This window comes from Dama dama, chromosome 5 (genome assembly GCF_033118175.1).
Source record: "Dama dama isolate Ldn47 chromosome 5, ASM3311817v1, whole genome shotgun sequence".
Classification (NCBI taxonomy): Eukaryota; Metazoa; Chordata; class Mammalia; order Artiodactyla; family Cervidae; genus Dama; species Dama dama.
In genome coordinates this window covers 100,359,845-100,386,098 of record NC_083685.1, presented here as the reverse complement: position 1 = coordinate 100,386,098, position 26,254 = coordinate 100,359,845, and the positions used below count along the sequence as shown (strand labels likewise).

Sequence of the window (26,254 nt, the reverse complement as noted above, 5' to 3'; positions counted from 1 at the left end):
GGTTCAATTCCTGGGCCAAGAAGATCCGCTGGAGAAGGGATAGGCTACTGACTCCAGTATTCTTGGGCTTCCCTTGTGGCTCAGCTGGTAAAGAATCCGCCTGCAGTGAGGGAGACCTGGGTTGGATCCCTGGGTTGGGAAGGATCCCCTGGAGAAGGGAAAGGCTACCCACTCCAGTATTCTGGCCTGGAGAATTCCATGGACTATACAGTCCATGGGGTTGCAGAGAGTCTGACACAACTGAGTGACTTTCCCTCTCACTTTCTCTGGTAGCTCAGTGGTAAAGAATCTGCCTGCCAATGCAGGAGACACAGGTTCGATACCTGGTTTGGGAAGATCCCACATGCCTGGGAGCAGCTAAGCCCATGCGCCATAACTATTGAACCTGTGCTCTAGAGCCTGGGAGCCACAAGTACTGAACCCACACGCTGCAACTATCGCAGCCCATGAGCCCTAGAGTCCGTGCTCCACAACAAGAGAAGCATCGCGATGAGAAGCCTGTGCACTGCAACTAGAGAAAAACCCATGTGGCAACAAAGACCCAGCACAGCTACAAATAAATAAATTATAAAAAAGAGAAAAGAACCATTTACTGGATTAAAGGAGGCAAGGTGTAAGAGTTAATAGGCAAATTCCCAGACCAAAAGGTAACTTAAATTGGGCAGGCTGGGAAAGAAATGAGAATGTGGAGTCGGTGTAATGGTTAGAACCAGCACAGTAAGGAACCTGGGACTCTGGTCCTCATCAGAGAGAAACCAAAGTCTTCTCACAGAGCCTGCTAGTGCATGGTCCAAACCAGGGACAGTGGCTCATCATGGAAGTGATAGTGAAATGGCCCTGGGTACAAGGGAACAAAATCTGAAGCAGTCAATGATCGTGAAGCTGTGAAGTTCCTAGAGACTGCATGGAGGAGCCATCCTGAAAGATCTTTTATAGGACATGGAACAGACTTTGGAGAATCACACTGTGATCTTGGCCCTTGGACTTTATAAACTAAGGGAGATTTAGTCAGAGAGCCTGGAGGTGGGGAGAAACAGGCTTTCTGAAACGCTAGAAATCTGGAGGCAGAAATTGTGTTCAGAACACCTATGCATAGGCTATTTTATCAGCCCAGATGAAGAGGCGGCTTTGTAGACGTGAAATTTGGATTGAGTCAAGAAATAATACTCTCTTTTGAATTAATACAAATATATACATCTCCCCCCAAATTTCTGAAAATGCATAATTTTTGTACTATATTGTCTTATCTTCTTGGGTATACATATATAAATACATATACCTTAAAATTTTTCCCCTAACATTTAATATTTGTTTATTTGGCTGCTTCGGGACTTGGTTGCTGTCATTTGCTCCAAGGCATGTGCAATCTTAGCTCCCTGATCAAAGATTGAACCTATATCCCTTGCTTTGTAAGGCAGATTCTTACTAGACTACCAGGGAAGTCCTTAAATACTCACACACACACACACACACACACACACACACACAAATATATATCTTGTGTATGCATATGTACACATTTTTATATGTTAGTATATGTTTATAGATACATATACATGTGTACATAAATTTTTTTTCCCTTGAATGGCTGACATAAGTCCTGAATCCCTAAAGAAATAAGGACAGCAAAGTATCAAGAACTGAACTTCCTAGTGAAGTCCTATTTTGCATTCACATTGTCAGAGGGACATTGAGACAGCCTTTGTCAAGTTCTTTGTAATCTAAGAAAACCATCCCCTGTCTGTTCCTGCTTCTACTTTGTTTGCATAAAGTTCTGAGTCCTTGATTAATTAAACTGGTAACCTGACCTTGCCCTATTGTGTAAGTTTTGTGTGTGCACGTTTTCTGTGTATCCTGCAGCTAACACCTAACCTCCCTGAAATATTGCACACATTCCAGTGCCTCTGTCTTGGGTGCAGAAGGGAACAGCACCTTCTCTCTGGCCTCAGCAGGTCAGCCGGCCCTTAACCTGCTCTTCTTCCTATTGTCATACCGGTCCCACCTAAGGAAGCCCCAAGACTACGGCCTGTTTTCCAGAGTAAGGACAATGGAAGACAGCAGGCCCAGCACCAGTCCTAGAAGGACCTTCATGAACCAATTCTCCCCTGTATCGGTTCTCTCCCTCATTTCTGTGGCCTTGCTCTTCTGACCTTGTACCAAGCCTCCACCTGGGAATGACTCTGACTCCAGCAGGAATCCATTAGAGATATTCAAGTGCAAAGAGTCTCTTACCAGATGCCAAGAGGTCGTTGATGAATACGAGGAACTTCTCATCAGCCACCTGGGCATCGGTCATGAGAAACACGGTGCTGAGGTTCTTGACCCCGGCTCTCAGGCACAAGGCTGCCAGGTCCGCCTGCAGAAACCACATCAGAGACCTCTGAGAAGAGGGCCTCCTTGAAAAGAGACCCCCACCCACTTTTTAGGAACGGGACCTTTTTTTTTTTTTTGGTCTGCTCTCACAGGAAATAAGGAAAGACGGCAACGGGAGGGAGGAAGGAGTGTGACTTTGCATTCACAGGCAGAAAAAGATGCCTCATTCCCAGGCCTTGACCCCATAGATGGAAAAGTAGAATAAATAGTGATGATCTTTAATTCACACAACCACTGTGGCTCCTGAATTAGTTTCTAGGACTCCTGCCTTGTACAAAGAGACAACAGCTTTCCAAAGACAAGGATGGTCCCCTGTTCACCTGTGTTAACTTATCACACAAGTCACTCATCACATGAGTGAATGACTTGCCCCAGGAGGAAAGCAAAAGCTCTTAGTCCTGACAGAAGACTCACCACGTACTTGGGCCTCCAGGCTTGGGTAGATGACTATATCTTATGATAGCAGAGTTTTGCGTCCTTATGACTAGCTCCAGGAAAAGACTTGCATTGCAAAAAATATATGTATATAGGGGAACACACAAACACACTCACACATATGCACACACAATCATTTGGTAGGAAATTTGTTGTTGTTGACTTTGATGTATTAATAGATGTGCTTCCTATCCGGGTGAGAGCTGAGACTCTACAGATGTCACTAAAGCAGCTGAGGTCTCCCAGATACAGAGCTTGGGAAGGCCAGGTCCTCAGGCAGGGTCTAATGAGCCCCTCCAGGCACCAGCCCAGAGTCTAAGAAGAAGGTGGATAGACCGTGAAGGGGAGGTTCTGGGCGAGGGAGCCGAAGAGCTAACGCAGGGTGACAGGGAGCGTCTGGGCAGCCCGGGAGAGGCTGGGTCTCCTCCCGCAGCCGCCGACCCTCCTACCTTGAAGTCCAGGATTTGGTAGCCTCTCCGCAACGTGATCTGGAATACATCCATGGAGCTGACGAAAGCCGCCAGCCGAGTCAGGCTCTGCTTGCCACTTCCCCCCACGCCGACCAGCAGAGCATTTCCCCGAGGGGACTCCAGGATGCGATTAATGTGGCAGCTGAGAGGGAAGCAGAGACACAGGGCTTTGATCAGATTCCCCTCTGTCAGAAGCAGGTGGAATGGTCTGGGGGGAGCTGGAACCCTTGCAGGCACATCCTGGGCTGAATTTGGGAAGACTCAGTTAAAAGGTGTTGACTAAGAAATGATGAACAAGGTGAGAGTTGCAAGTTAAGTTTTATTTGGGGCAAAATGAGGACTGCAGCTCGGGAGACAGCAGCTCTGAGAGACTGCTCCAAAGAGGCCGCGGGGAGAGGTCGATACATAAGATTTGGTGAAGAGGGAGTTCAGAGCAATCCGGGGCTTACTTTACAAAAGGTTTTCTGCTAGTCTTGAGGAGCTGATGCCACCGTGAATGGATTTAGTGCTTTTCTGGATAAGAGGTGATGCAAGGATTGGGATTATGAAATCAGTTTCTGAAAATATTTATCTAAAGACCTGTTCCACCAGTTTCCTGGAGCACAGAGTGCCTCACTCTCTAACCTGGACTCCCTTCAGGGAGTGCTAAAGGTCCATAGCTATAGCAGCACAGGGTTCAGTCTCCGCAGAGGCAGAGGGCAAATGCCCTGGGCAAGCACCAATTTGTAGTTGACAATGGTCCCCAAGCTTGGCCTCGCCTCTGGCCCGAGTGGACTAAAGTCTCCCTACTCTGCTTTAAGCCAAAGCCTCAGGTGAAGAACAGGTGGTGGAGGAAGAGCCCAAGGCCACCAGGAGGGGGTGTGTGATGGTAACAGGAAGGGCCTGGGGTTAAATCTCCAATTATGTCCACAGAATGAATTCCTAGTGAGACAGTTTTCATGGCTTTTGATAAATGCTGAAAAACCGCACTCCCCCACCCCATTATGGTGGCACCAATTTCTTCTTAGATGGAAGTAGTCAAAGGTTGAGTCTACTATATTGGAACATAAGAATATGTCAGATTGTATTAGTTGAATTTGAAAGTTAAGCCCGTATATTTGGGGATGGATAGCACAGTGATGCAGCCACTGTGAAGGGGTCGTATGTCACTAAATTTATCTAGTGACGTTTTATTCCCCTAAATATTCTTTCCAGGTGCCCCAGTGGTAAAGAATCTGTGTTCCAATGTAGAAGAGGAAAGAGACTGGAATTCAATCCCTGGATCAGGAAGATCCCCCAGAGAAGGAAATGGTAATCCATTCCAGTATTCTTGCCTGGAAAATTGCAGGCAAGAAAACAAAAGCTGAAGATGTACTGCAGCACAGCTGGAGGAATCTGGCTTACTGAAGACTGGACACACACACACACACACACACACACACACACACACGGACAGAAGAGCCTCGAATGCTATAGTCCATGGGGTTGCAAAGAGTTGGACATGACTGAGCACTCAATACCACAAATATTCAGGAGATTTTTACTGACCTACCTTAGCTCGTTTTATGATTTTACTTTTCTATTTATAATTACTCAGTTTTGATACTCTATCTTGTATCAGACAGATGTATACTTCTGATCCATCATTAAACGAGTTTCTAGACATCTGACGAGTGTGTTTACCCAGCTTGCTTTCTCTATAGTGCTAGCACATTGAAGGGATTCAAGAAAATTTTGTTAAATTGAAGCAGAACACCCCAGACCTTATACTAAGCATCACATTTGGGGGGTGAAGAAGTTGCAAGGAATCATCTGCTTTGTGTCTACATGAGAAAGTGGTTGCCTATGGTGACAAAAGGGGAAATGATGGTGCTAAAATGTCCAGGCCCTCTCTTCAGATTCACTAAAAGGTGGGGGGGGGGGCAGGGATAAACTGATGAAGGTGAAAGAGGACAATGAAAAGTTGACTTAAAACTCAACATTCAGAAAACTAAGATCATGGCATCTGATCCCATGGTAAATAGATGGTGAAAAATGGAAACAGTGACAGACTTCATTTTCTTAGGTTCCAAAATCACTGCAGATGGTGACTGCAGCCATGAAATTAAAAGACGCTTGCTCCTTGGAAGAAAAGATGTGACAAACCTAGACAGCATATTCAAAAGCAGAGATATCACTTTGTCAATGAAGGTCTGGATAGTCAAAGCTATGGTTTTTCCAGAAGTCATGTACGGATGTGAGAGTTGGACCTTAAAGAAGACTGAGCTTTGAAGAACTGATGCTTTCAAACTGTGATGCTGAAGAAGACTCTTGAGAGTCTCTTGGACAGCAAGGAGATCAAACCAGTCAATCTTAAAGGAAATCTATGCTGAATATTCATTGGAAGGACTGATGCTGAAACTCCAATATTTGGCTACCTGATGCAAAGAACCAACTCATTGGAAAAGACCTTGATGCTGGGAAAGACTGAGGGCAGGAGAAGAAGGGGACGACAACCATGGACGATGCCATGGTTGGATGGCATCACTGACTCTATGGACATGAATTTGAACAAACTCAGGGTGACAGTGATGGACAGGGAGGCCTGGCGTGCTGCAGTCCATGGGGCATAAACAGTCGGACATGACTGAGCAACTGAACAGCAACAAGGGATAAATTGATGAGGAGAGAGGCAGGCAAGGGGAAGGAGAAACTCAAGTAAGTTCTGTGGGCCGCCCAACACCCAGCTCTATTCTGGAAGGCCTGAAGTCAGCTCAGCGTGGTCCATGCTATTCGATAGCTAAATGGAAATGCATCATTAGAGCTGAAGCTTTCAAAGAAGAATGGTGAAGTCTGCAACTGTCAGCATCAGACGCCAGCTGGGGGATTCATTAACAACCTCTGAGGAGGGCAAAGGACTCTGCATTTAAATCACAAAATCTAAAAGGAAGATCAATATTCTAAAGGGTGCCTGGGCTAGAAAACCAAGGCAGTCTGAGTTAAGCCCATTACTGAGCTTCTGGGAGATTAAAAACAAAAGCTGAAGATGTACCGCAGCACAGCTGGAGGAAACTGGCTTATTGAAGACTGGACACACACACACACACACACACACACACGCACACACACACACACATGAGAAAGAGAGAGAGAGAGAGAGAGAACCAATAAGATGCACAAAAGAAGGGGCAGGAAAGAAATTCCTTTTTTTTGTTAATAAACAAGAAGTGATCCTAAGAGGAAGAGGAGGAGGCAGAAAAACATACATCGGAGCAAAAGAACAAAGAAAAAGACAAAGATTATGCCAAAAGCAGGAGGAACGATCTAGTGCGAAGCTTTCAGACAAAGCAGAACAAGAGTGTGCTGGAATGGTGAAGGAAGTTGGTAGGAGAGAAAAGGTGCTTGTAGGGAAAGAAAACAACAGCAAAAAGACAAAGTCTCTAATCTCAGGAACTCTTAGGCAGCGCAAAGCCCTCGACAAGCAGGAAGGACCTTCAAAAATCCTTACTTTCCGGAGGAGCAAACTGAGGCTTGGGACAGCCGTGTCCTCTGCAGAGAACTACTAGCCGTCAGTGGCCGGAGGAGGACCTGAATTCGGGCCTGGCTCTCGGCTGGGCCTGTGGGTTCCTGGAAAAGTGTGTAGAGACTTCATCCTGGGCGCTGTGTGCAGTGATGCCCAGAAGCTTAGTGACCTGTGCTTCTCACTATATTGTTCGGTGCAGAGAAATGTCACCGGCATGGAGTGAGGGGAGAAGGAGGGTCCCCACCTCTTCCCAGGCCCTGGGGCATATAGAAAGGGGAAGAAAAAAACACTTTCCTCAACCCAGGGATCAGTGAGGTCTCAGTAAGAATTCATCAGTGAGGAAGTTCAGGGAAGTGGAAGACTAAGCGGATTTTGCTGTTGGAGACCCTGAGCAGCAGGGGGCAGGGTGGAGAGATTGTAGGAGGCAGGAGGGGTGGTCAATGCAGCTCAGGTGTGAGCGCATACTGTCTGGGAGGTTTGGAGACCATTCTCCGTGGTTTATTTGATAGCCCGCGTGCTCAGGGCGCACTCAGTCACTAAGTCATGTCTGACTCTTTGTGACCCCACGGACTATAGCCCACCAGGCTCCTCTGTCCATGGGATTTCCCAGGCAAGGATACTGGAGTGGGTTGCATTTCCTTCCCCAGGGGATCGTCTCGATCCAGGGATGGAACCTGTGTCTCCTGCATTGGCAGGTGATTCTTTACCACTGAGCCACCTGGGAAGCCCATTCACTAGACAGGAAGACTTAAAAGGACAGTTAGTTTTTGAAACACGTGTGCACTTAAAACTTGCGATCTCACTGGAGGAGGGTGGGTTGGGAATGGAGGTCCTCAGCCCTTCTGCTGCCTTGTTTGATGACCTCCCATTCTGTCACTGTAGTCAGGACCAGGACTGCAAGTGGCAACCATGTAAACAAATCCCGTTCCTCCAGAGTTTAACATGACCCTGTCCCCCAAGGTCAGTGGCAGAAGCTGCTCTACCAGCCGCCACCTTGACCTTCATGGCAGAAGCGGTAGCTGCTTTCCCGGTTTTATCTAGGTGTCCTCAAATGCCCCAGTGAGACCTGACCCTGGGAAGGGGAGACAGCTGAAGAAAGGCAAGAAGAGAACCACACTCACACATGGCGCACGGCGTCCTCGAAGAGCACCAGGTCCATCACTGTGTTGACTTCGTTGTGGTTCTCCAGGGCCTCCACCAGAGTCTGCGTCAGAAGTTCCCACGACTGGACGGGCATGTACTTGGGCTCCCCGATACCGTGTGCAAAATGGCAATACACGTTCAGGCTTTGGGTCTGCTCCACAGTCTCTTCGAGGTCCTGGTGATGAGACACAGGGGCAAGGACCCTCCTGACCGACTCTTGGGTCTGGTTCCACACAAAGTGGAGACAAACCTTATTATGTATAAGAAAATAAAATACCCAGTATAACTCCACTGACTTAAAAGATAGGGAGTCTTTGTCTCATCACTACCAAGCTATACTTGAAGTTTCAAAAGGACAGCTATTCTTTTTGAATCCAGAAAGGAATTGTTTACTTATCAAAACCCAAATATTTGAGATTTTGTGACGTGGAGATTGTTATGAAAGTGAGTCCAAGAAAGAACAGGCCTTCTAATGCATCAGGAGGGGTTTATGTCAGCATGAGCAATTGTTCCCACCTGCCACTCTTTCCTTCTAAGGTTCAGACTGGAGGACTCACTTGGGAAGGGGGTGATTAGCATGCTGTTCAACAGCAGAGGCATAACCCAGGAAATAAATTTTAAATCACTATTTAAATAAACCTTCAGTCTTTAGAGTTGTTCCAAATGTTCCAAGTTCCAAAGTTGTTCCAAATTTCCAACCAATAGCAGTTTCAGAGTGGCTGGCTCTGCAGAGACAAGACTGTGAATTTCCAAGGGTGTTGGTGTGTCAGCTGGGATGACCAATTTGGGGAAAGGACAAGGATATGGTCAGATGGTCTTCACAGACCTCACAACACCGAGATTCTATGGTTAATTTGTGTCTCTTCTTGCCCCAGAATTTTCCACTTTGTCACACTAAGGACAGACTTTCTTTCTTTACCTAAACATGATTTTCTTCAATTTAAGGGCTAGATTTTTGTCATTTGGGTGATCCTTGCATAATCACCATTCTTTTTCAGATGTAAGCATAAATTCACAGGGTAATACTCACATCAAAAATTTTCTTGACCACGTCTACCTGGATCTTATCAAAAAGATCAAGGTCCTTCTCTTCCACCATCTTATCCCGATAAACCCGATTCGATTCGTGCAGATAGAGGTTTACTAGGTCCTGTGTGGACTTGACACATTCCACAGAGGAGAAGAGAATACCCTATAAGGAGAATAAACAGCAACAAAAATAACATGAATAGTAACTTAAAACTTCAACAGTTACTATTGATGGAAACCAGTTATGCAACAGGCACTGAACTAGATGTTCCGCCAGACAAAGCTCATTTAACCACCATGATGAACCCACAAAGTAATTTTTACAAGTCATTCAGCATAAGGTGAAGGATGCGACTCAGAAAGAAAGAAAGCATGCTCTATGGTATAGGGTAATAAGTGGCCTTAGTTCAAAACCACACAGCTTTGAAGCCAGGTCTGCCTGACCTGAGATCCTGGAATTTCAACCACTACTTTCCAGATCACCACAGGAATGGGTGAGGTGGCTTCTCTGCTATATTTCAATTCTACAAGTGCCATTTTGAAAGCTAATCTGGATGATGACTGTTTCTTCAAATCAGAAGGACAACAGAGGGCTGGAAGGAATATAGCTAACTTTTACAGGTCAGCAATCTAGTTATTCATCTCTAGTAAGTTCTCCTCCCTATATACCTCAGGGATCATTCTAAATATTTACTATTCTTTTCAAATTTCCATCACTCCCCTGTTATTATTAGCCAATGCTCCAAGCTTCTTTATGGAAAAATGGAGACCACTGAGATCAGAGCCTCTTGACAACTTCAAATCCTATAACTTAAAACTCATCGATGCCTTGTCTGCCCTCACTGATTTCTATCCTGTCTTACAAGAAAAGGAGTCCTTTAATTGTACATCATTACAGACAGAATGGGCTTCCCTGGTAGCTCTGATAATAAAGAATCTGCCTGCAATGAGGAAAACTTGGGTTCAATCCCTGGATTGGGAAGATTCCCCTGGAGAAGGGAATGGCTACCCACTCCAGTATTCTTGCCTGGAGAAATCCATGGACAGAAGAACCTGGTGGGCTACAGTCCATGGGGTCAACAGAGTCAAGACACAACTGAGCAACTAACACTTTCACTCCAGACAGAATGATGCTCAGATTCACCTGCATGGCATGACGATCTGGTCATAACAAGAGGTGAAAGGCTGACAATTAATGATCTAAGTAGCCATGCCAAGAAGATAGAAGAGCAAGAACAAACTCACTCCGATCCTAGAGTAAGTAGGAAGAAAGAGATTATAAACAGAAGAGCAAATGTTAGTAAATTTGTATACTAAAATGTATCAAATAGAGATAACCAATAAAATCAAACACATAATATTGACATACTTCTCTTTTTCAGTTTCTGTTGAAAAGACTAGCACAATTAGCCCCACTCTCTAGCAGGGCTGATTGAAGATAAAAAGAGAAAAACAGAGAAGGTTCACATAATCAATAGCCAGAACAAAAAAATAGAGCACATGTCAGATAAAACAGATACTTAAAAGATAACAACAAGATACTATAAACAATTTTATGCTAATAAATTAGAAGCTGATGACACTGACATCTGACCACAACTGATGCAAAAAGAAGTAGAAAATGTGAGTTGCCTAATATGTATTTAAAAAATGAAATTTATAATGGAAAATCTTTCACAAAAAAACTCCAGATGGTTTCATCATTAAATTCTTCTGACATTTAAGGAAGGCACAATACAGTGTCTTAAAAAATCTTCCTGAGAGTAGAAACAGAGGAAACAATTACCAATGCATTTTATGAGGACTTCATAACCTTAGAACACTGGAAGAAAGAAAAATGATAGGAAAATCATATTAATATAGATGCAAACATTATAGAGAAAAAAATAATGAATGGAATCCGGAAAATAAAGTAAGTTCACCATGTTAACAACTAAGTTGGGTTGATTACTCAAAAACAATCAACGTAATTTATCCCATTTCCAGAAAAAAAGGAGAAAAAAATAGATCCAATGATTTCAACAGATATAGAAAAATCATTTAAGTTTTAACATATATTCCTGATAAAAAAATCTCTTAGTAAACTATAAACTGAAAGAAATTTTCTTAAACTGGTAAAGAACATCCACAAAAATCTATAGTAAGCATCACACTTAACAGCCAACTATTGTAAAGCTTTTCCCTAAAAATTAGGAATGCTGCGAAAGGTCACTCTCCCAATGTCTCATCCTTGTGGTGGCAGGTAAGAAAAAGCAATGGGAAGGTTTAAGGGTCAGAAAGAAAGAAATTGTTACTATGATTCATTTTTACCAATGGCATGATTGTGTATATGGGTGCAAACATAATATTGAACAAAGGTACACAAGCATATTTACCATACGATTTGCATTTATATAAAGTCCCAAAATAGGCTGAAATAACATATGGGGTTAGAAGTTCAGACAGTATTTTAGCTCTGAGAGGAGGAGAAAAGAGTGAGTGGAGGACTTCCCTGGTGTCCCAGTGGTTAAGAATCCATCTGCCAAAGCAGGAGACCCAGGTTCTGTCTCTGGTCTGGGAAGATCCCACATGCCATGGGTCAACTAAAGTAGTTTGCTGCCAACTACTGACCCCACGCTCTAGAGTTCAAGAGCCACAACTCCTGAAGCCTGCACAACTTGGAGCTCATGAACTGCAACAAGAGAAGTCACCACCATGAGAAGTCCCTGCACCACAACTAGAGGAAGCCTGCATGCGGCAACAAAGACCCAATGCAGCCAAATAAACAGGTAAGTACAATTAAAAGAAAAGCTCCATTTTTTTTTTAAGGGTGAACAGAAGAAAGAAAAACAAGGGGTTTCAGGGATGCTGGAAATGTATTTCTTTTTTTTTTTTTAATGTATTTATTGGGAAAGTAGTTCTTGATTTGAGTTACGGTTATGTAGCTGTGATGACTTTGTGACAATTAACTGAGCTGTGTGTTCATGACTTTGGTGCTTTTTGACTTGGATGTGAGACTTTAAAAAAGAAATCTCATTAGGTCCCTTTGGCCCCTCCCACACATACATCTCAGCCCCTGTCAGCTTCCTCAATCTCCTGGGTACCAGCCCCGTGTGAGGTGTGGACGGTGGAGAAGGAGGCCCGCCACCAGAGCTGACTCTGGGAGAGAGGAGAGCCATCAGCTGAAGTTTACAAGCCCCGTTACAGCCAGATGCTCAGGCTGACTGACAATTAAGGGCTGAGTCGATGAGAGCGTGTCAAGGACAAACTTTGCACCAACTCAGACAGTTTTGTGTAGCACTGAGATGGGAATGCTTAATGATTTCTGCTCAGAGCACGATCAAGTTCTGTCCTGACGTCCGGATCCTGGACAGAGTGAGTGAAGCGCAGAGAAGGGCTGAATGATGGAACCTTGGATCAAGCTGGATGGAGGAAAACGGCATGTTCTCCAGACAGCGCCTGTCTCCTTGGGGGCATTCAACCCTCCTTACAGCTCTCCTGTCAGGCCTTTAGGCAAGCAGGCTGGGAAAGGGGCGGGAGGGGGAGGCTGTAGCCAAGCTGTGGGCTCAAAACTCCGTTCTGGAGGAGGAGGCTGAGGGGCTGCGTGGATGGACGGAGGCAGGTTCTCCAGTGGGGGTCCACTTCCCACATTTGAGGCTGGGAGCTGACAGCGGGCAGGCTGCAGAGGTCGGGCTCGGACATAGAGCCCGGGGGTCGCTACTCAGGCTGGCTGAGTCTGGAAAAGAAACAGACTTAGCCCCACACCATACCTCTCCTCCCAGTTCCTCCCTGACTAGGTGGGACCTAACACAGGCGGAATTGGGACCCTCCTTCCTCAGGGCACCTTGGCAGCCTGAATCCCCACACAAGAGAGCTGCCCCCCCCCCCACTCAACTGGGATACGAGGCTTCTGCTTGGCAGTTATGCGAACATACTCGAGCTAGTGACTTGCCTGTGACACAGTTTTGTCATTTCCAAATTGGAAGCGATCAGTGTTGCACCTGAAGTGGTTGTCTTGAGGATTCAATCATTAGCTAACAGATGCAGAGGGCATAGGACTGGCTCAATAAATGCCAGCTTTATTACAGACTGAAGTTGGACCTTTTACAAAGATCCTCTCTGATCTCAAAGTTCCCTCCCCAATCTTGTGGCTTGGCGACATCTCTGAGGCCTGTTCCCGCCTACTTGTTATTCCACCAACACCGTGTGTACCTTTCTACCTCCCCGAGCATTCACGCTGTCATCTATGAGCTGGCAACTTCTCCCAGCCTTTATTAAATTGGGATAATAATGTGCATCCCAAAGCGCTGTTGTGAGTATGAATTTCAGGTCGCACAGGTGACAAGGCGCTGTCCATGCAGGAGCCGGCCCAGTGCATTGTGTGAGGGAGACCTGATGCTTCTTCTCCCTTTCATTCTGCCTCTACAAGCAAGGGGAATTTGATCTAACGACTTAACTCCTTTTTGTTCACTTGGAAAATGCAGACGGTGACACCTGTGTCTCATTCTGCTTCAGTGAGATTTAAGAAATGGCTTGTGTGATTAAGAAAAAAAAAAAAAAAAAGGTGCCTGCCCTGGTAGTCCAGTGGTTAAGAATCCACCTGCCAAAGCAGAAGACACAAGTTCAATCCTTGGTCCAGGAAGAGCCCCCGTGCTGTGGGGCAACTAAGCGCGTGTGCCACAAGTACTGAGGCTCTGCTCCAGCGCCTGTGCTCAGCAACAGAAGCCCCCGCAACGAGAAGCCCGTGCGCCACAATTAGACAGCAGCCCCTGCCTGCCGCCACTAGAGAAAGCCCAAGTGCAGTCACAAAGACCCAGAGCAGCCAAAAATAAACACATAAATAAATAACACTTTAAAAAAGTCTTTCTCAATTAATACTTGATAAATGGGAGAGGAGGGTGGAGATGCACAAACATTGCCATTGTCCAGGTCTGAGGGCCACGGAGCTGGGTCCTTTTAGTTGCCTTAACTGTTTTAGGCTGTTTCATCAAAAGGATGGATGAGGACAGAATGGCATGGTGGAAGGGAGACCCGCAGACCTAGGTTCTATTCCAGTTCCTTCTCTGGCTGGCTGTGTGCTCTTAGGCAAATCAGTGTAAGCTCTGTGGGTCTGTTTCCTCATTTATAAGTTGATAAGTGAATGTTTGGAGGCACGTGACCCAGAAGCACCATCCTGGGTCAGCTCACACGTGCTCTCAGAGACTTGGCCTGGCTATGGGGCTCAGTGGTCCACACTCTGGGTGAGCCTTTTTGGAACGCTGCTCTCAGATCACCGAACTAATGTTCAGTGGGTTTCTGCTCCTTACGACCATGGAACCCGCAAGCCCTATGGCCTCAATGTCTGGACCTTTGCTAGTCTGAGTTTTCCCAGAGTCCTACCTGCACAGGTAGTGCCCTGAGTGTTGCTGTTGCCCAGTCACTAAGTCACATCCATCTCTTTGCAACCTCATGGACTATAGCCCGCCCGGTTCTCTTGTCCTCCACTATCTCCCAGCGTTTGCTCCAATTCATGTCCATTGAGTTGGTGATGCTATCTAACCATCTCATCCTCTGCCACCCACTTCTCCTTTTGCCTTCAGTCCTTCCCAGCATCAGGGTCTTTTCCAATGAGTTGGCTCTTCACCCTGAGTAATTATCAATGTGCTCCCCATGGAGGGTCAAGCCTTGCTCCCTGGTCAAGTTAACATTTCCCTACAGGTGTGGCCTCTGCTTGGTATAAAAGGCACTTTCCCTCAAAAATGGCTCAGAGCTGTCTTGGAGAGGGGTCCCTCTGAGAAGTACTTTCTTCAGATTCTCCTCCAGGATGGGAGGGTTATGGACCCATGATGTGAGGATGGGTTACCTGAGCAAGGGGAAGAAGGGGCCGGGTTTGCTGTGCTGCCCTCTGGAGGTTTTGATAGTGAGGGACCAAGCAATTGGAAGCACCAGGCAGACACAGGCCATCCCTAGTTAGAAGAGCATCACTATCCTGAAATGGTTTTGACCTGGGAAAGAACCCAGAGTTTTAAGGACTGAGGCATCCCATGGGCTGGAGGATGGTTCTTAGGATAGTACCACATGGCCTCTATAGGAGGCAGAGCCCTCCTGCATGGTTTGGGGGACGGTCTCTTGCATCTCAAGAAAGATGGGTGGACCAACAGGGCCTGTAAAATATTTTTATCTTTCTTCTGTGCCACTCTTTTTCCTAGGCTGAATAAGATAACATTATCTTTGAAATGCTGAGCCATATTCAGCTTGAAGGAACCAACTCAAAAAATGCATTCGGTTTACTGAGAAGTAATTCAATTGACCAACAGAATTTTATATTTTACAAATTTGTGGCTGTGCTGGATGTTGGTCACTGCAAGGGCTTTTTCTTTAGTTGCAGAGAGTAGAGGCTACTCTCTAGTAGAGGTGCTTGGGCTTCTCACTGCGGTGACTTCTCTTGTTTTGGAGCACAGGCTCTAGGGCACTCAGCCTTCAGTAGCTGTGGCACTTGGGCTAAATAGTTGTGGTGCATGGACTTAGCTGCTTTGAGGCATGTGGGATCTTCCCGGACCAGGGATCGATGTGTCTCCTGCATTGGCAAGTGGATTCTTTAGCACTGAGTCACCAGGGAAGCCAGAGAACTCTGTTCTGTTTAATAGACCCACACAGATCCCATGGTACTCTGTTTACTTATATGTTCATCACCCCATAAGGACCCTGCCTTCGTCGAAGACTTTGGCCAAGGATGGAGGGAACAGGGTCATTGTTAAGCCTCCGAAGGTGTCTCGGAAAGGTCGGACTCACCTGGAAAATGTTGGCGAAGTCCCTGAGGTTGAAGATGTAGTGGAATTTGATCGCTGTGGGAAGGAACGTGGTGGCGATTTTCTGGTGGAAGGTGAGGGCCAGCTGGAGCAGCTGGGGGACGCTCTTGTGCAGCGCTGCCGGAAAGTTCCCCAGCCTGAGGTGCTGAGTCAGGATGGCGCTATAGATGGAGGACAGGGCGTCTGCTCCCGGGAAGGAGAGGGTGAACACGCTGAAGTGACGCTGCTCGGGAAAATGAGAGCCACAGGGAGGAGGCCACAAGTTACTCTCCGTGGTCACAGAACAGAAAACATCTCTTCTGGATTTGGGTACAGTGGTCAAGAATTCTTAGAAGGGCTTTGAATTCTACATTCTGGCCACACTTCTCACATTAAACCCAAACTTAGTTGAGCCTAGAATGAATGAAGGGCTTTGGACCTCTGGTCAAAGACGTCAGTGTGGCGTGGCAGGAAGAGAAGGGAACCTGGACTCTGGGTCCAAATCTGAACGTGATACTGAGAATGCACATGACCTTGGGAGGGTCATTCACCTCTCTGAAGTTCTCTCATTCCGAAGGCCAGGCTGAATTAGGCTAACCCGATGATTCCATCTGGCTCGAAAGGCTTCTTTAAAAAGTGGTACAAGTGAACTTATTTACAAAACAGAAATAAGAGTCACAGATGGAGAAAATAAACTCAGGGTTACCGAGGGGGGAACGGGAGGGAGGTATAAACTGGAAGATTGGGAGTGATACACACACATTCCAATATATAAACAGATAGTAAGGACCTACTGTACAGCACAGGGAAATCTACTCACACTCTGTAATGACCTATATGGGAAGAAAATTTAAAACAGAGTGTGTGTGTGTGTGCTTGTGCGTGTGCGTGTGCGTGTGTGTGTGTGTGTGTGTAAAATTGATCCACTTTGCTGCCCAGCAGGAACCAACACAACACTGCAAATCAACTATGCTCCAATGGAAGTTAATTATAAAAAAAAGAAAAAAAAAATCTTCAGGGGGTCTGGGTTGAGGTGTTTTTTGGTCTCCCTGGAAACGCGAGTCCACATCCTGTATGATTCACCATGTCAAGAGGCTGGATGGGTGGAGAACCAATTATCCCACAGAGACAAGTGACACCAGCCTGGAAGGCGGTATTTAGGACCCCGAGGTCACAGATCCCCCACCCATACCTGAAGCCGGGGGTTGATGGTGAAGCTGCCCGCGGTGGGGTTCATACAGGAAACATACTGGACATTCATGACCTCCTTCAGGGACAGTTTGTTTCGATCATACCTGGAACAGTCAGAAGCCATAGGTGAGAGATGAATGAGGGCTCAGACAGGAAAGCATGTTGTGAAGGTGAGCTGAGATGTGCCCAATCACCCATGTGTTTGAGAGGTAAAAAAATACTAGACCCACTGGTAGATAAAAGATAAAAGAGCTGAGGACAAATTCCTAAGGGATACCATGTCTATGGAAGTAGAGCAGGAAGAAGAGACCACAAAGGTGGTCAAAGATGTAGGAGGAAATCAAGGGTGTGTGGTATGCAGAAAGCCAGGATTTCCAAAAGGACAGAGCAGTCAACCACATCAAGTGTGTATGGAAAATAAGAAAGATGGTGACCCAATGGGGTTTGTTGGATGTCATAATAAAGATACAGTTCTTTGAGTAAGAACAGTAAAGTGGAGGAAACAGAAACCCAATCATTGTGGCTGGAGGAGTGAGTGGGAGATGAGGAATTGGAAACTGGGGAGAGAATCTGGTAACAGAGAGGGAGACAGAGCAGTAGTCAGAAAATGATATATTTGAACACAGATAGCTTAGTTGGTAAAGAATCCGCCTGCAAAGCAAGAGACCCCAGTTCAAGTCCTGGGCTGGGAAGATCCTCTGGAGAAGGGATAGGCTACCCACTCCAGTATTCTTGGGCTTCCCTGGTGGCTCAGCTGGTAAAGAATCCACCTGCAATGAGGGAGACCTGGGTTTGATCCCTGGGTTGGGAAGATCCCCCTGGAGAAGGGAAAGGCTACCACTCCAGTACTCTGGCCTTGAGAATCCCATGAACTATATAGTCCACGGGGCCGCAAAGAGTCGGACAGGACTGAGCAACTTTCACTTCACTAGGTAAATTCATGCAAGTTCAAATATTGATGTGAAGGCACTGAGGAAGGACTAACAGGTGAAGTGAGATTTCAGAGGTGGAAAGAGTGGACGCAAAGATGCTGGTGGGTGGTTAAGCCTCAGGGAAGATGCGGTGGAAGAAGGCACAGGGAGGCAGGTAAGTTGTATAGACGTGGAAGCTAGAGACGGAGGTAGTGGGTGTGGTCATCAGCGGAGGCTGGGTGGCAAGCTTGGAGAGAGAGGAGAAGCATGGAGCGGCTATTTCTGGGAGCAGAAAGGTGACCATATGAAGGCAATGCAGTAGAATTTCCAGGAAGGTCTTACTGGATTCAGTGTGAGGTAGGATGGTCAGCCAGAGTTGCCTCAAATCGCTGACTTGTTTTTTTTTTTTTTTTTCTTTCTGGTAAGTTTAGACCTTTTGCCATTAAAAATGATACACTTGCAGGAGATAACAATGGAGCCTGTGAGATGCTCTGAGAGACAAAGGCTGACATAGAGAACAGACTTGTGGACACAGTGGTGAAGGAGAGGGTGGGACGAACTGAGAGAGCAGGACAGAAACATACCCGTTGCCACGTATAAAATTGATAGCCAGCGGGAATTCGCTGTGTGACGCAGGGAGCTCAAGTCAGATGCTCTGTGACCACCTAGATGGGTACGATGGGGTGGGAGGTGGGAGGGAGGTTCAAGACGAAGGAGACATACGTATATCTACAGCTGATTCATGTTGATGTATGGCGGAAACCAACACAATATGGTAAAGCAATGATCCTCCAATTAAAAAGAACTTTTAAAAATATTGATTCACGGATTTAAGGCACACGTTAGGCGTTCTCATCAAAGGCCCTGCTCAGTGCTAAAGAACCACAGCGGGAGGTGGGGTGTGGGTGGGGGTGTGGGGTCGTCCTGGTTAATCATGCTTTGGGAGCTTGAAGAAGGCGACTTTAGAGATGAGTGGTGAAGAAAGGATAGGCATTTTCCCTTAAATAAGAGCTCAGTAGCTTCTCTGACCAGCTCCTTCTCTGGTGCCAGAGCTGAGCTCAGACCTGCAGCTCCAGCAGGACAAACTGGCCTTGGACCTGTCCCCCGCCCGGCCGAGTCCCTCCATCTGCTCGCTTACCAGTGGCCGTAGTCCAGGTGCTGCCTGATGACCGTGTGAGGCTGCACAGTCCCATAGGCATCCACCTCGGGCATGTTCATGTCGTCAATGAAATAGATGAGCTTCTTGTTGCCTGGGGGACCGTAGTTCCTGCCGGCTTTCTTTTCCAGAGGCTTCTCCAGGACAGCTGAGGAGAGAGCCAGTTAGTGAGGGAAGGAGGGTCAAAGGTCAGAGGCCAGTTCTAAGACAGTCCAGTGTCAAGGACGGGCCACGGTGCAGCGTGCACGCGAGAGCTGCTCCCAGGGGCAGGCAGCTCCATGGGACCAGAGGGGAGGCGGATGATGATCAGGCAGGGGTGGCAACAGCAGCGCCCAGGCCTTGGCCATCTGACTGTGTGCGGTGTTAGGTTTGCACAGACATTTATGGTCTCATTGAAGCCTTAAAACAGTGCTGCAAGATTAGAACCATCACCCCTTTCACAGATGACGGAACTGAGACTCAGAAGAATGAATTAACTTATCTAAGGTAGTGCCAGGGTACAGATCCAAATCAGTTAAACTTCAAAACCCATGTTCCTTCCACCGCACTTGAGGTCCACGGTTTTCTTTGCAGACTAAAAACAGAAGTCCCAAGGCCTAGTACTCTACCCTCAAGGAAATCTGCAAACAACCAGATCCTAGGTGGACTTCCCAGGTGGCACCTGTGTGGCCTCCCCTGGAAGAGGGCATGCAATTCACTCCAGTATTCTTGCCTGGGAAACCCCATGGACTAAGAAGCCTGGCGGGCTACAGTCCATAGCGTCACAAAGAGTTGGACACGACGGAAGTGACTTAGGGCACGCGCGCACGCGCACACACACACACACACACACACACACACACACACACACCCCTTCTCTACCTATGACAGAAGAGGAGACGAAGGATGTGGTTCCCCATCTCAGAACTGGAAGGAGGCCCCTTCCACCCCTGGACTGTAAAAGAGGAAATACTGGATATTTTGTCAACAGTGTTCTCAGAGTGCCCCGCCACCCCGGGGTTTTCCCTGAGGGAGAGAAGAAACAACAGCCCCAGAGAATTTCCCAGAAGCCCCCAGTATCATGAATGCCCCACCCCCCTGCCTTGGGGTAGCGGAGCATCTCAGTGCCTTTCCAGAAACTAAGTACAGACTCTGTCCCAGAGCTGCTTCTTCAATTATCCAGCCGGAGGGAAGGAATCAAAGAGTACATATTCCCAGCCTGACAGAACGTGTTTAGAGCAAATCTAAGTAACAGGGTATATATATATATATATGTATTTTTTTTCAATAAACCAATTAGATATTTATGTACTGCAAGAACCAATACTATTGCAGCTAGAGGCTCTAAGAACCATCTCATCCCTTTTCTTGAAAAACAAGTTTGTAAACAAGGAGGAAGTGTCAACAGACATATGAAGGTGACAGATAGAAAGACATGTTCCTTTAAGAAGCTTGAATATTCTAATTTTCTGGTCCTGAGTTAAATTAAGTGTTCCAAATAGGAATTAAATTTAAATTTAATTAGCATGCAATTAACATATACTATCGACCAATTAATCACCCAACACCTTCCTACCCCCCTTAAGACATAACAACTATATACAAGATCTGTCAAAATGAAATATAATTAATGGGCTGCCAAGGACACGCTTCTGTGAACAGTCCTTCTAATAGGAAATTCTCTCCTTGGGAAGACTTGTTTCTCCTCCTCCTGAAGCAATGATATTCAAATCAACTCCTGGAATTAAGCAGACCCTGTAATTTGGGTTGATCAAGCTTTTTATGCTACTTCAGGACTGTTGAGGAGAAAAGCATGTCAGTTAGCAAGAAGTGGGCTTGGAATACACCAGATTATCTCAAAAGGATGATTAAGAAAAGAGAGGCCTCCCCAGGAGAGGCACACACACTGGATCCCTTCTTGGCTGACCTCTGCTCCAAGTCTTACCTAGAATGAAACAGCAGTGAGTTCTGCTTCCAGGCAGAACTGGAAGAACAGAAGTGGAAGACATCTGCTCCTTGGAAGGAAAGCTATGACAAACCTAGACAGCGTATTCAAAAGCAGAAACATCACTTTTCTTACAAAGGTCAGTATAGTCGAAGCTATGGTTTTTCCAGTATTATATGGATGAGAGAGTTGGACCATAAAGAAGGCTGAGTGCCGAAGAATTGATGCTTTTGAACTGTGATGCTGGAGAAGATTCTTGAGTGTCTTTAGGACTGCAAGGAGATTAAACCAATCAATCCTAAAGGAAATCAACCCTGAATATTCATTGGAAGGACAGATGCTGAAGCTGAAGTTCAATCCTTTGGCCACCTGATGGAAAGATCTGACTCACGGAAAAGACCCTGATGCTGGGAAAGATTGAAGGCAGGAGGAGAAGGGGGCGACAGAGGATGAGATGGTTGGATGACATCACTGACTCAATGGACATGAGTTTGAGCAAGCTCCAGGAGACGGTGAAGGACAGGGAAGCCTGGCGTGCTGCAGTCCATGGGGTCGCAAAGAGTCAGACACAACTGAGTGGGTAAACAGCAACACTGCTGCCATCCTCGTCCACTGACTCTCACACCTGGTGTCCGTGACATCCTCCCAAACGATCTTCCTGCTTTTGCCCTTAGATTCCCGTGCTGCGTTCTCAAGACAGCAGGCAGAGGTATCCTTGGAAGATGTAAATCAGACTGTGCCAGTCCCATGCTTAAAACCCCCAGTGGCGTACCATCTCACTTGGAGCAAAAGCCTGTCTGGTTACCAGGGTAAACCTCCCATGTTGGTTTTTCTCTCCCACTGCTCCTGCCTTCACTCCCTCTGCTCCAACCATCCTGTTTCTGACTCACGAGTCACCCATGGCCATGGCGTCTTTGCTCTGGCTGCTTCCTCTGTCTGCAGTCTTTTCTCCTAAATGCCAGAAGTTTGCCCCCTCACTTCCATCAGGCATTTACTTACTCAAATGCCATCTTCTTAAGAAGCCCTTCCCTGGCACTTGAGCCCAAATTAAAGCGCCCCCCCCCCAACCTCCTATTCCTGGCCCCAGCTTCATTTTCCTCCATTAACACTTATTACCACTTAATATGCTGTATATCTTACTTACTTGTCTTATTTATTATTTCAGTCCCTCCATATTATAAACTCCAAAAGGCCAGGAATCTTTCTCTGTTTTCCTCATTGTCATAACCCCAGCACCTAGGATATTATTTATCACAAAGGAAGGTATTCAAAAACTGATTAAAGAATGAATGAATACATGGCTTAATATGATAACAAACTCCATGAATAGGCAAAGAAAGGTTTCTCATACTCCCTTTGTAACTAAGGAAACAGAGGCTGACATGGGCTAAATGCAGTGCTGGAATTAGAACCCAGGGCTCTTGATATTGATCCCAATGCTTCTTTCGCATGCCTGGGGAAGAGAGACCTTGTGAGCCCTTCTCACTCATCCCAGGATTCCTCCAGGCTCTGAGCACCAGAGCCCTGCAGCCCATTCATTTGCTGGGCATCACTAGGGACCTGGGTCTGTGTGGAGGACGTGACATGCACCATATCACTGAGCCTTCAGAGCACCCCTAGCATGCATTATCATCACCTTTAAAAATATCTCACAACAAAAGAGAAAACTGTGCTTTAGGGAAATAAAGGGACTTTATTCAAAGTCATCCAGCTACTGAGGACAAAGTCAGGATTCTAACCCAGGTCTGCCTGACTATGGCAACTATGTACCCACCACAGCACACTGCTTCTGAAACCTTACTACGACCTGGCTCCCGTCCTTCAGAAATCCCTGCTTTAGTTAACTGTGCTGCCTGACCATGTTTTTTTTGACAGAGATCATTAATAATTAATCATGTCTTCACTTTGCATTGACCTGATTTGTATTTCTGTGTTTGAACTCTTTTTCCTTAGTATTATCCAAATTTTCACATGTTAAGACATTTTAGTTATATTGTAAGGGCTCTTCATTTGTTCTTTCAAAAAATAACAAGTTTTGCATGATTATAAAATAATACATACTCATTATATAAAGATTGGAAAGCATAGAGAATCATAATGATGAAAATGAAAATTGCCCATAATTCTATCACCTAGCAGTAAGCATAACTTTCAATATTTTGGTCTATTTCACTCTAGTGTATTTGCTCTGTTAGATTTTTTTCCTTTACAAAATAGAAATTATACTGTATATTCTGCCTGTGTATGTTGTTTTTCACTTCATGTATTATAAACCTTTTTATATGATAATACCTAACCTACTATAACATGATTTTTAATTGCTGCATTGCATTCCATAATTTGGAGGTGCTAAAATTTATGGGATGGTTTCCCTATAGTCTTAAACGTGTTGTTTTCAATTTCTTTATGTTTTGAATCCCCATTCGAAGTAGAGCATCTTGCCTACTAGATGGTAAGTCTTTGATGATTTAATTCTGTGTCATCTCCTTTTGGACTTCCCTGGTGGCTCAGCTGGTAAAGAATTCACTTGCAATGTGGGAGATCCTGGTTGATTCCTGGGTCGGGAAGATCCCCTGGAGAAGGGCTAGGCTACCCATTTCAGTAGCCTATCCATTCTTTTTTTTTTTTTTTATTTTTTTTTTTTTCCAGTGGGTTTTGTCATACATTGATATGAATCAGCCATGGATTTACATGTATTCCCATAGCCTATCCATTCTTGTGCTTCCCTGGGGGCTCAGACATTAAAGAATCTGCCTGCAATGCAGGAGACCTGGGTTCGACCCCTGGTTTGGAAAGATCCCCTGGAGAAGGGCATGGCAACCCACTCCAATATTCATGCTTGGAGAATCCCCATGGACAGAGGAGCCTGGCAGGCTACAATCCATGGGATTGCAAAGAGTTGGATGTGACTGAGCCACTAAGCACCTCACAGCATCTCCTTTTTGGAAGATATTCAGGCAAGTGCTGAAAGCTGTCCATCTGATAATGTAATGCTCCTTTGAGGTCGAGAGTTTGATCAGATCTTTCAAGGTCTCGTCCAGCTTTAAACTTTCAATGAACAGGTGATGGGTTTGTTTTACACAAGGACTCAGACACCCGAGCTCCCATCTAATTAGTGTAATTATGCACTCAAATATTTGTTGAGCTAATACTTCAAGTCGCAGCTGGATGTCAGGAGAATTCAGCACTGTGACGAACATTGCTTTGGCTCACTCCCATCGCACTGCAAATATAAGCCCATCGATGCCGTGACCCAGTTCTTTACTCCTCTTTTTCTCTTTCTAAACTGTCCTGTCGATGGGTCATTGCAAATTCCTTTAGTTCTTAAAAATCACTTATATTTCCAAAATGAATGAGGAAAGACTTAAGCTATTTCAGACTAATTGAAAAAGACTAAGAGAGATTCCAAACTATATAGTAGAAGAAACTTATTTGAGCCACTAATCATGGTGATATAGTTACTGTAATGAAATAAGAATGGTCACACTGTCCTTTATGAACTGGCTCTTTGAAAGCTTAAAACTCAATCTGTGTTTAATTACAGTAGCCATGCCATCCCAGATCACTGATACAAATCCATCTCTACTTTTGTAGGAAAACTAATTTTAGGCACTCAATTCTAAAAGGCATGTATCCTGGAAACTTATAAAAGGTGTATCGGGCTGCAAAGTGGGCATAGTCTTCAACCTAGATTTTTACAGGAGGTATTTTTTAAAAATTTAAATTATTTTTGATCATCCTAACCTTCAACAACACCCAAGAGTGGATCATTAGATGATAACTCAGTGAAGGGAAAGGAAGCAATGGCCCTGGGTCTGTGGTGTTTAGAGCAGCTGGAGGGACACAGATCCGCCTCCTCAGCGAAGATGCCAGGGTGATTAACTGCGATTGGTACAGCTGCTGGCAAGTGGTCAGGTTAAGTCTGAGAGTTTCACTGAACAAGTGAAGGACCTCTTTTACTTACTGTCAAAGGCAGAGACATTTGCTCCAGATATTAGACAAATGGAAGAAAAGTTGACATTCTCTTATGGAAATGTAGATGCACGACTTATCAAAGTGGATGGACACAGTAGCTCAATGAAATAAGACAGCTTGGCTATTAAATCACTGTGCAACTTTGAGGGAAGTCACTTAAGACCTCTAAGCCTCATTTTCTCATTCTGTAAAAATAGACTGTCATCAGATCCGTGATGGACATCATTTCCGTCTTCCTTCTCCTTAGTTATGTTCTAGCTAGACTGGCCATGTGACACAATTTTGAACAGACACATAAATCAGTGGGATTCCTGGAGAGCTATCATTTCCTGACAAGGGCACTAACTCTTCCCTTTATCTTTTTTTTTTTTTCCATTTGGAATGCAGATGTGATGGCTGGAGCAGCAGAGACTCTGCTACCCTGAGGAAGCATCTAAGAGAATAATAGATATTATAGCGTCAATAGCATTGAACCATTGATGTAGCATTAGCAACTACCTACCTCAAGACTTCTTGTTGCATGAAAAAAATCTCTGTGTCATTATCTGATTTTCTGCTTGTCATTGTTCAGTTGCTCAGTCATGTTTGCAACCACATGGATTGCAGCACACAGGTGGCCAAAGAATTGGAGCTTCAACCTCAGCATCAGTCCTTTCAATGAGTATTCAGGGTTGATTTCCTTTAGGACTGACTGATTTGATCTCCTGGCAGTCCAAGAGACTCTCAAGAGTCTTCCCTAGCATGAGATGAAAGCATCAATTCTTGGGCACTCAGCCTTCTTTATGGGCCAACTCTCATATCCACATGACTACTGGAAAAAGCATAGTTTTGACTATACGGACCATTGTAGGCAGACTGATGTTTCTTTTTAATATGCTGTCTGCTGCTTGCGGTCAAAAGCATTACTAATAATACAGGGGCTTGCCATAGTAAAAACTTCAAGTAAAGCATGTGCTATCCACACTGATGAGCAATGTGAATGCCTTGAAACACAAGCCGAGTTTGCATTTGAAGGAGTTTTGAATCTGTTTAGAAAAGTACTCAATGGAGACCCCAGAACTGGAAGCAATAAGAGAGGAAAGATGCAGGGAATATCAAGCAGCTGCCTTCTCTATAAAAGAACATCTGATTTGAGAAAAATGGCATCCGATGGACTAGCAGGATGAGTGAGCTGTAAAACACTCCTCTGGAGACCTCAGTGAATTGACCTGCTGGGTGAAGTTATTGCCCATTTGTAAGCTGGAACATTTTTTCCAAAAACATTATTTTTGTTTTAGCATAGCTTATGCTAAATGTCTTTTTTCAACCAAAAGGGGTTTACTCATGCTCCTTTTGTTTTGGCAGTTGGGGCTCAGGGATTTTTGTATAATACTGATAACTTAAATTTGGGAAGGATTTTAATGTTGTTAGAATAACAGCT

At 45.3% G+C, this 26,254-nt stretch overlaps 1 protein-coding gene across 1 annotated transcript in view; it reads right to left on the bottom strand.

Annotated features, from left to right (window-relative positions):
* The window catches only part of DNAH9 (dynein axonemal heavy chain 9), a 290,174-nt gene that overhangs the window by 111,702 nt on the left and 152,218 nt on the right, over window positions 1–26,254 (bottom strand). The window contains exons 39-45 of the mRNA XM_061141084.1: window positions 18,918–19,083; window positions 16,870–16,972; window positions 15,682–15,921; window positions 8,933–9,094; window positions 7,881–8,077; window positions 3,258–3,420; window positions 2,233–2,356 (exon numbers count right to left, since the gene is read on the bottom strand). Coding sequence (XP_060997067.1) covers window positions 2,233–2,356; window positions 3,258–3,420; window positions 7,881–8,077; window positions 8,933–9,094; window positions 15,682–15,921; window positions 16,870–16,972; window positions 18,918–19,083 — 1,155 coding nt within the window. The remainder of the gene's footprint in view (window positions 1–2,232; window positions 2,357–3,257; window positions 3,421–7,880; window positions 8,078–8,932; window positions 9,095–15,681; window positions 15,922–16,869; window positions 16,973–18,917; window positions 19,084–26,254) is intronic.